Genomic DNA, 11,044 nt, shown 5'->3' on the forward strand with positions numbered 1-11,044 from the left:
TTTTTACGGCACTGTGCCTTCGAAGAAGACGGATTGTTCTAAATAAACACGCTCATTGTCGACCGTGACAACACTGAAATGAATCTTTAAAAAGTAAAATGAGAGAGTGAAAAAAAAAAAAAAGGAACAGTTGCCACTTTGTTGCACATTCAGGTCTGAGAGAGTCTGACGGGCCGCGTCAGTGCTGACCAGTGCAGGGAGAGAGAGTGGAGTGAGGGGGAGGACGACGGCCGCGATTGGTCAGAAGTTTCAGCTCCAATCTGGCAGACGTCCACGCCGCCGCCCCCCCCGCGCTGCCACGATATAAAGGCTTCAGTCAAACGTCAGCCTCCACTCTCTGCAACCACGACACACAGCCTCAGCTCGGACTGACCGCGAGGTAAGAGTGACAAAGAAGGACATTTGGCGTCTTCTTTTTTTCATATCAGGTATAGACTCCTCACGTCTCTCCTGTGCCTTTAAAAGCAGAAAAGGTGAAGGTGAAGATGACTAACCTGGAGACATCGATGGCGACCATCATCGAGGTGTTTCAGAAGTACTCGGAGAGGGAGGGAGACCGGCACAAGCTGAAGAAGAGCGAGCTGAAGGAGCTGCTCAACGACGAGCTGCCCGAGCTGATGACGGTGAGAATAGTTACTGTTAGTAAGTGCTAAAAAAATTTATATTTTATAATAAGAATGTAATATTATTGCAATAACATCGTATAACCATAGTCCTTCTAAGTAACATTGTAGTAGAAACAATAGAAAATGTGTGTTTAAACTTCATAATGTGCTTAATATCAATTTTGATTCCATGTGAACAATCAAATAAAGCATTCATTTTATAGCTTTAAATGCTGTTAAAGTGAAATATTGAGGCACTTTTTAACCTAAATATACAGAGTTTATTTGACCACCTGTTGCACAAATGAGAAAATTTAATATTTTAGAAAAAAAAGCTGCTGTTATTTATTTGGCAACAATAACTGAGAAGACACAAATGAATCAAGTAAAATATTTAACCACTAAAACTAATTTTTCTGTTCAGGAATGCAAGAAAACAATATTATTAATAATAATAATAATAATAATAATAATAATAATAAATTATATTCTAGAATTGAACACAATAAACTTTGTTGTACAGCACTTTTCATACAAGGATTGCAGCTCAAAGTGTTTCACAATACAAGGGAAATAGAATTCAACTTTAAAATAAGACAAACGATGCAAATAAAACAGTAAAATACAACACGGGGTGGAATAAAATAGTAAAAATCTTGCGTCAGGAGGTTAAAATTCCTGTTTTAACTTTGAAATAAGACAAACGATGCAAATAAAACAGTAAAGTACAACACGGGGTGGAATAAAAATCGGAAAAGGCTCGAGTCAAGAGGTTAAAAAAAGGTTTTAACTTTAAAATAAACTAAAAAATGCAAGTAAAACACAACACGGGGTGAAAGAGCTTCTATATACTGGTGTGTTAACCTTTACAGAAAGATAAAAAAGCATATTGATAAATGCCAGTGCTGTTAATTTAGGTCTAATGTATATTATTTATATGATCTCTGGCCTTCATCTCTTTTTCTTTTGTCTTTGTCCTCGTCTGAACTCCCCCCCCCCCCCCCCACCTCGGCCCCCCCGCCCTGCAGCATGTGAAAGACCAGGCGTCGCTGGACAGCCTGATGGAAAGCCTGGACACCGACGGCGACGCCGAGTGCGACTTCCAGGAGTTCATGACATTCATCGCCATGGTTACCGTCTGTTGCCACGAATTCTTCGTGCACGAGGACGAGTAACGGAGGTCGACAGCGAATTGTAAAGAAGCAGCAGCAGCAACGCGAAACCTGTGGATAATACAGATGTGTTTGTTTGTTTCTTTGTTTTTTTAGCTCTAGTTCGCTATCATTTTAGGAATTATACAGAAAATGGCTGCCATTCTTATCACCCCCAACAATCATTTATTTGAGACTTTGAGACTTTGAGATGGAGTTGCAGAGGAATAAAGCAACGTTGTGTTGAGATGACTGTATTGGAAGAGTTGTCTAGTTGTCTTTCTTGAGTTTAGCTGCTAAATTAACACTTAAAAACTGACGTGTACGACATTGTTTGATTGTGTTTTTACTCACTTCAACATGTGCCTGGTTTATCCAGTGAAAACAAATCATTTATTTCATGCTCTGAAGAAGAAGAATAAGAAGAAAAACCTGTATAATCATTTGCATGGACACTTTTGTGTTTTATGTCTTTCTGCTTTTGGAAAACCTTTGACCTCATGTTTAGGTAAGTGGTAAAAAAATCTGAAAGAGTCATAAAAAAAAAGTTAGATTTACTCTCAATTCAACTCCAGTGCAGTCAAACAATCTAAAAATCAAGTTGTGTTGAGTCAAAGAAGTCAGGGCTAGACCACAAACTCTCTACGAGGCCGCTTCTAGAACTGCAACTAACCATTATATTCATAATCGAGTAATCGAGTAACCGAGTAATCGTTTGGTCCATAAAATGTCAGAAAACGTTAAAATATGTCGATCAGTGTTTCTCAAATCTGGAAATGATGATGATGATTCACTTTTAATGATCTCTTCGTTATCTGGAGCAAAGAAAGGAAGAAAATATTCACATTTAAGAAGCTAAAAACAATCAGAAATCTTGTTTTAATCATGAAAAAAAGCTTCAAACCGATTCATCCTCATCAAAATAGTTAAATAAAAGTTAATTAATCGAGTAATTGTTTCAGCTCTAGCCACTTCCCCTTTTAATTTCTGACAGGAAGTGCAAAGAAGAAATGGGAGCATACACGTGTGGAGCTCCTAAACTGGTAAAAAATATATTATTTATAATATATTAAAAAAATATACAAATAAACAACCCAATAAGGGATAAAAAAAAGTTTTTTTTATAGAGAAGCATTAAACTGAATTTATCTTACAAAATAAAAGCATCACTGTACTTTTGGCACATTGTGTAAGAAAACTATAGCTGAAGTCACAAATTAATCCTACTAATAATAATAATAATAAAGATAATAATAAAACATATTAATGGTTCCTGAACTGTGAACATTTGTTGATTTTGTGTGTGTGTGTGTGTGTGTGTGTGTGTGATGATGTAAGAGGCGTTGCCAGCTGCACAGTTTCAGACATCTGCAGGCTGTTTAGCATCAGAGAGGCGGAGTCAGCTCTGCTATTGGCCAACGAGAGAACAGACCCGGACTCTGGGGACTGACACCACACCCATCTGTGTGTGTGTGTGTGTGTGTGTGTGCGTGTGTGTGTGCGTGTGTGTGTGTGTGTGTGTGTGTACACTCTTCTTCTTCTTGTTAATGTTCTTGGTGAATAAGGAGTTTCCTGCAGATTCTCCGAAGTGGTGAGTTGCTTTCATTTTTTTTTTACCTTTTGATAAAGTGATATTTGACTTTTACGGATGTGTTGTGCAGAACACACACACACACACACAGACACACACTTTCAGCTGTTGTTGACACTGCTATCACTCATCATAAGCTAATAACAACGCTGATAAAGTCACTAGCTGCGTTGCGAGTTCTCAGTTTGTCGTCTCTAACTAAATCTGACTAAAAAGATGGAGATTTGAATGTGGTGATGAATAAATTCAGCTAAAGATCACTTTTAATGCTCTTCAGATTTATGTGTGTGTGTTATTTTTTTTATTTTTTTTGTTGCATCCTAATGTTTTGCAGCTGTGAGCAGCAGCAGAGACAAAACAACGGACACTTTTGCTCCCTTTCTGGTCTCATCCCCTGAGATCTACATTCACTGTGTGGAAATAATAATAATAATAATAATAATTATAACTTCTCCAGCTTTACTTTGACTTTTTCTGATAAAAAATACTTGTTTTTTGACAGATCCCTGTATGTGGAGCTGTTAAATGATGCGTTTAAGGACCGGTTGTTTTGTTTGTTGACATTTCAGGTTAACAATCGAGCATAAAAAATGACTGTTATTATGATATTTATGGTGATTTAGTTTATTTTCTTTGCTGTTTAGGTTGACGTAGTTATGAACCCTTCGCCTGGAGCTTGGTCTCTATCTGGACCTCACCTGACGTCCTCCCCGGCAGGAGAAACACAAACTCCTCACCCCCCGACTGTGACAAATGGTACGTTCCTGTACGTGATAATGAAACTCTACGTTTGAACCTCCATGATTAAAAAGGTTCAATAGATTTATGGTTGTTTTAGCTTAGCTTAAAATTTTAGCTAAACTAACTTAAAATTTAAGCGAAAACAATCCGAAATCTTGTGTAATGTGAATATTTTCTTCATTTCTTTGCTCCATATTACAAAGAAATCATTAAAATCTGAATCATTTTGGTTTGTGGACAAAACAAGACGTTTGAAAACATTGTCATTTAAAGGTTTGACAAACACTTTATGGATGTTTTCTGACATTTTATGGAAAATAATCGACTACGGAAATAACCGTTAGTTGCAGCTCTAGAGCTGTGGCGAGTTATTAAATTGGGAACAAATGTGTGAGACTTTAAGAGATTTTTCATGCCTAAAACAGGAGTTATGACCTTGGTTCAAGTCCCCCCCCCCCCTCAGAAAAAGCTTTCTCTCCCTGCTTAAATCACACAAAATATAACCCTAACCCGGAAAGATTAGATTTATTAATACGTGATCAAAGCCTCGACGTGATGTCGACACACACACACACGGAGAAGTTTTGTGTTCAGCAGGGAGTGTCTTATCAGAGAGGACAACACGGGAGCGAGTGTGACGCCTCCAGGGCCTGTCGCTGTGGAGATAAAGGCTGACGCGCTGATGATGATGATGATGATGATGATGATGATGACACCCGCTGGCCCTTGTTTCCACAGCAGGGCCGAAGTGGGCCAAAGACGGCCAGAGAGGGGCTAACGCTGTTACTGTAGTTCGATTTCTGACAGTTTAACATTTGTGGCCCTGGTACAAGTCAGTCAACACCATTGAAAAGATTGAAAATGTGTATATTTATACACTAAAACACGGAAAATCTACATTTATAATACAACACCTTAGATTACTCTATGTTTTTACTCTTGATTGAAAGAAATGAACGTACTCATGTGAATATCGAGTAAAGGAAGCAACAGTTTTAAGAGGTTTAATGTTTTAAACACAAAGTCATAATTTACAATGACTAAGAATTAACTCGTTTTAGCATTTTTTAGAAGATTCTCCCGATAAATGAGTTGAAATTCTACAATCACACTAAGTTTATCGCAACGTTTCCTGATCGCAAGTCAACAAAAAGGTTCAAAAATATGTGGGTGTGTGGATGCAGCCTCCCTCACTCCCTCACTCCCTCACTCTCTCTCTCTGCAGGTCGAAAATAGACTAAGGCTGTTTGAATTCCACACGTGGTTGAATTCTGAGAGGTGGAAAATAAAGTTCAGCTGCTGTTTTTTCAAACCCCCCCAAATAACTTTAGAACATTAGCAACAATCTGTGGAGGTTCAACGCTGAAAATCTGCAGCAAAATTCAAAAATGTGACTATTTTATAAATTACTCTAAAGAGATGCGTTTTGTCTAATATGAGACAATAACGTCCATCGTGGTAGAGAGTATCTGGTTTCATTTAAAACATTAGACATAAGAATGTTTCTTTTCTAAGAAATTATAATATTTACTTCAATGTTTTTACAGACTTTGCAAACATCAGCTCAGGTGATGGAGATTTGGCAGCCTTGATTGGAGGTAAGAATTTAAACCACAGTTATTATCAAATTATTATTATTTATTCTGACTTTAATCTCAGAAATCAGACATTTTTCTCAGAATAAATTCTGACTTTAATCTCAGACTTTTATGAATTCTGACTTTTTTCCTCAGAATTCTGACTAATCTTTTTTTAATTTCCTTTTTTTTTCCACATGTGGCCCTAATACTCTTAATTAACTGTTTAGTGAATCTAAATTGAGAGATTATAATCCATCAAGACGTCGCAGTTAAACACATTTAGTTTAGCTAACGCACAGCATTTCAAAGTAAAATTATTTGTTTTTATATATAGTTCACAGTAAAATAAAAAAAAAAGAATCTGTGAATAACAAAAGCAGTCAGAATTAAAATAATACATTAATTTACACTATATTAACACTATAATACAAGTGTGAATTTGTCAGTTTGGGCTGGTGTTTATTATAATTTTAAAATAAGTGTAGGTACACAGGACATCCACTAGGGGTCGCATGTGACCTGCAAATCTGAAATATAATCTCTGGAATAATTAAGGATTAAATAAAATATCCTTCTTCCAGATGGAGGATGTGGAGACTTTGCAGGATGTAAATGTTAAAATGATCTTTAATTTTTTGTTAGTTTTTTCCTCATGAAAAGCCCTTAACTTTTCCACTTCCCTTATAGATCTCATACATTTCATGTTGCATTATATAGATATTTTAAAGAAGATAGAAATGTGTGCAAATGAGAATAAGTTGATTAAAACACATGAATTATAAAGGCAATGGCATATTGTTGCAGGCAAACTTGGTGTATGATTAAATTCAAAACTTAGACGATGCGTGATTAAGTTATTTTAATGTTTTAATGTGCAGTGAATTGTAAATAAATAACTGCCAGATAGAAGAAAGATATTTTGAGGCTTATATATATTTTAATGTAATTTTTGGTGTGTGATTTAAGGGATTTCTACATCGCTCTCTCTCTCTCTCTCTCTCTATAGGGATCGTTGGTTGTCTGCTGCTGGTGCTGACCTGTGTCATCGTGGTGCTTCTGTGGTGTCTGTCCAGACATAAAGGCTCGTACATCACCAACGAGATGGACGAAGACAACGAGATGGTCCGGGACGGAGAAGACGACGATGAAGATGACGAGTCCCTGCAGCTGAAGCAGCCTCTGAAGAGCAAAGAGGATGAACGATGAGGAGGAGGATGAGGATGAAAGAGGTTACATTTGCAACCAGGGACACAGAAACAACAACAACAAAAAAGATTTTTAATCAAACTTGTTTTAGGGATTGTTATTTTCCAAAAGTGACCCATTTTCTACAAGCTGCACTGCACACATTTGCACTTTGGCACCACTAGATGGCAGCATCATGAAACTGCTCAGCCAATCTCCACTGTCAAACACTGCCAGATGAAACTAACTGGATAAGAGTGTTTGATTTGTGTATAACGCTTTTAAACATCGTAAATTATCCATTATTTAATTATTATTACGGAGGAGTATTAGGGCCAAATGTAAAAAAAAGTCATAATTCTGAGATTAAAGAAAAAGTTATAATTCTGACTTTAAAGAAATTCATAATTCTGAGATTAAAGAAAGTCATAATTCTGAGATTAAAGAAAAAGTCATAATTCTGAGATTAAAGAAAAAGTCATAATTCTGAGATTAAAGACAGTCATTGTTCTGAGATTAAAGAAAAAGTCATAATTCTGAGATGAAAGAAAAAGTCATATTTCTGAGATTAATGAATGTCATAATTCTGAGATTTAAAAAAAATCAGAATTATGAGATTAAAGAAAATCAGAATTATGAGATTAAAGAAAATCAGAATTATGAGATTAAAGAAAAAGTCACAAATCTGAGATTGAAGAAAAGGTCAGAATTCTGAGATTAAAGTTTTTTCTCAGACTTGTATCTCATAATTTGTGGCCCTAATACTTTTTTTGTAAATTCTAAATCCATTTTATTTGATATGATTAAATACACCTTTTAATCTTTACAGCATTTTGTTTTTGTGTGAGCAAACACAGGCAGCATTCTGTAGGTTTTCATTTTCTTTCACAAACAGTAGAACTAAATTTAGTATCGCACACAACATGTTGTCATGTTCTGAAAGCACAGGTTGATTTTCCTTTCAAAAAAAAAGAAAAAAGTCTACTTTTGCAGAATAACAACCTTAAAATGTAACTTGTCACTCCTGAAAACAGATGCTGCTTGTTTTCTAAAAACGTTTTTGCAGCCTCTGCCACTCCTTCACCAGACAAATTGGATTTTTACAGGAATGTAACCTCCCAAAATAAGCCTCCAACCAGACGCTGATAAACATTTACTGGTATCTTAATGTTCCTCTTCTTCTTTTATTCCCAGGCTTGTTTTCAAGCTCTTAACAATGAGCAGCTGACGGCCGACCCTGGACTCTGACTAACACTGTTGTGACTCAGCAACCAAAAATCATCTGTGTGTAAATATTTTTGAGGAAATTTCCAACCTGAATTCACCTCTTTCTGCATTTTTTAATAACAAATGAGTACGATTTTGTTTTGTTTTGTTTGATTACATCTCTTCTTGACCACCTACACCTTTATAAGTAATAGTAAAGTAATAATAATAAACATTTTTGATACTTTATTGGTGTTTGTTTGCATTTTGGTAAGTGTGTAGTGCTCTACCTGGTGGCTAACGTCCAGTACTGCACCCTTAGTTTTTCCCTGCAAATCATGTCACCGTCTGACATTTACGAGCCTTTTAAGAGCCGGCAGCTCTTTCATAAATTAACACCAACACGACAAGCCAAACATTATTATTCCTGCAACAACCCCACGCCGCAAACAACAGCAACACTGTTCCAAAAAAAAAAAGCGAAATAATTGCCACATTACATGGATTTATGACCAGACTGTTCTGCACTCGTGTGACTGGAATTAGGACACGTTGAGAAATTCCTGCAGAGGCTCAAACACACCTGTGACAAAGTGTCATGTCGGGGAGGAAAGACGAGGATAAAGCGAGATTTATTATAGGTTTTATAGAGACATTTGTTCACACCACTTTATTAGGTACACCTGCTCTACTGCTCACCACAAATATCTTTAGTTTGATGGACGTCAAAGACACGGCGGGTCAGTGAGGCACGCGAGGATGAATATTCTAGAAATCATGGCAAGCAATGGCCCAATTGTTTTGTTATTTGGGACCATATATGTAACCAATTTTCTTTTTTACCTTCAGTAACTTCAGTAATCAGGTATTGAACCAACCACCAATCAACATTTATGTCTACATAGTATTTTCAATAAAACATAATGTATAAGCTAATGTCATCAAAAAATCAATAACTTTGAAGTATTTATACATTTTCTGTGAACAAAAATAATGCGTAATTAATGGCCAATTAATATTAATAATATTAAAAAAAGCTCACAATTGAGATTAAAGACGGAATTCCGAGAAAATAATCAGCATTCTGAGACACAAATCCGAATTCTGAGGGAAAAAAAGTCAATATTTTAGATTTTAAATCAGAATTCTGAGGAAAAAAATAAAAATTCTGAGAAAAAAAATCTGAATTCTAGGAAAAAATAATCTAAATGAAGATGAAAGTAAGAATTTTCTTTTTGCACATGTGGCCCTAAACCCATATCTTCAATTTCTGCCAAATTTAAAACAATTAGACCTGAACTTTTCCACAATGGTCCTATGAGTGCAGGATTCTTTCTACATTGCCGGGGTTGTTGCAAAACTTCTGGATGTGGTAAAAACTCCTGTTATTGCGTCCGAGCGACTGGTGACATGTTTGTGTTCACCATGGAGTCGTGGGTGTTCAGAGTCACAGTGAGTAACAGTTTCTGGTAAACCATTACCCAACAAACACCAACGCCATCCAGGTCAGGTCACACTCTGGGACGGACAACGCTTCCTTTAAGGATGGATGATCAGTGTGTGTGTGTGTGTGTGTGGTCCTGCCGGGTTTCACTTTCAGCTACAAAGCTGCCGCTCAGCCTCTGACGTCAGCTGCACATCAAACTCCTTCTCACTTGATTGTCTGAGCTGTTGGTCAGAGCCAGGGAGAGAAAGAGAGAGCGAGGGTGTGAGCGTCTTTGCCAAGATGTCTGGGATTCATTTTTAGGTCTGAGTCACTGTGGACGTCTGGTAATTGTGAGGAGGTGAAGTGAGCCACAGCGGAGGAAGTGAAGCAGAGCAACGACACACGAGAAAAACAATGAGGAAAAAAACTCTTCCATGTTAAACGGTCAGATTTGACTTCAACTCCACAACCTGACACAACGCAGAGCAGAGAGACGCTTTTGATTTGACCTTATTTTAATGGTTCTTGCATCTATACCTGCTTTTTGTGTTAAAGTTAACCTCAATCAAGTTTTAAAGTTAACCTCAATCATTTGGAGAAGGTTGCAGGCACGGCTGGATTATTAGATTACCAAGCAAGTGCAGATGATGGATTAATTCAATGTTTACTGCCCCTCTGTGATATCACATGACTGTGTATCTGTGATGTCACTAATCACATGACTGTGCGTCTGACATCACTAATCACATGACTGTATGTCTGTGACATCACCAATCACATGACTGCATCTGACATCACTGATCACATGACTGTGCGTCTGCGACATCATTAATCACATGACTGCATGTCTGTGACATCACCAATCACATGACTGCATCTGACATCACTGATCACATGACTGTGCATCTGTGACATCACTAATCACATGACTCTGTATCTGTGACATCACTGATCACATGACTGCATGTCTGTGACATCACCAATCACATGACTATGCATCTGTGACATCACTAATCACATGACTCTGTATCTGTGACATCACTGATCACATGACTGCATGTCTGTGACATCACCAATCACATGACTATGCATCTGTGACATCACTAATCACATGACTGTTTATCTGTGACATCACCAATCACATGACTATGCATCTGTGACATCACTAATCACATGACTGTGTGTCTGTGACATCACTAATCACATGACTGTCCCTCTGTGACATCACTAATCACATTACTGTCCCTCTGTGACATCACTAATCACATTACTGTGCGTCTGTGACATCACTAACCACATGACTGCGTGTCTGTGACGTCACTGATGACCTGACTGTCCCTCTATGTTTATTTTCATATCTATTTTCGCCTGAAACCATAATAATATAGTGTCTGCATTAATATTAACTTTCTTTTTCCACTGGAGAATGATTTAATTGTGTGACATTTAAAACAATAAACTTTCAGAATGTACTTACTTACAGTTTCAGATTCACTAACGCTCCTCCACAGCTGCTGCTGCTGCTGCTGCTGCTCTGCCACCACGTGTGATGCAGGTTT

At 37.1% G+C, this 11,044-nt stretch overlaps 2 protein-coding genes across 3 annotated transcripts; both read left to right on the forward strand.

Annotated features, from left to right (window-relative positions):
- The first annotated feature begins 303 nt into the window (after nucleotides 1-303).
- Nucleotides 304-2,013, forward strand: s100b (S100 calcium binding protein, beta (neural)). Of its 2 annotated transcripts, none has more exons than XM_058623313.1 (3): nucleotides 304-379; nucleotides 469-623; nucleotides 1,634-2,013. In XM_058623313.1, exons 2-3 carry the CDS (start codon nucleotides 486-488, stop codon nucleotides 1,778-1,780), a joined length of 285 nt encoding a protein of 94 aa, XP_058479296.1. In that variant the 5' UTR covers nucleotides 304-379; nucleotides 469-485; the 3' UTR covers nucleotides 1,781-2,013. The 2 variants fall into 2 exon arrangements, with proteins under 2 accessions (XP_058479296.1, XP_058479297.1); XM_058623314.1 differs by having other exon boundaries at nucleotides 332-379; nucleotides 466-623.
- Nucleotides 2,014-3,111: 1,098 nt separating this feature from the next.
- LOC131455587 (small cell adhesion glycoprotein homolog) lies at nucleotides 3,112-8,308 on the forward strand. Its single transcript, XM_058623312.1, has 4 exons — nucleotides 3,112-3,347; nucleotides 3,992-4,103; nucleotides 5,636-5,686; nucleotides 6,675-8,308. Exons 2-4 carry the CDS (start codon nucleotides 4,004-4,006, stop codon nucleotides 6,872-6,874), a joined length of 351 nt encoding a protein of 116 aa, XP_058479295.1. The 5' UTR covers nucleotides 3,112-3,347; nucleotides 3,992-4,003; the 3' UTR covers nucleotides 6,875-8,308.
- The last annotated feature ends 2,736 nt before the right edge of the window (nucleotides 8,309-11,044 follow it).

This window comes from Solea solea, chromosome 2 (assembly GCF_958295425.1).
Source record: "Solea solea chromosome 2, fSolSol10.1, whole genome shotgun sequence".
NCBI classification, from domain to species: Eukaryota; Metazoa; Chordata; class Actinopteri; order Pleuronectiformes; family Soleidae; genus Solea; species Solea solea.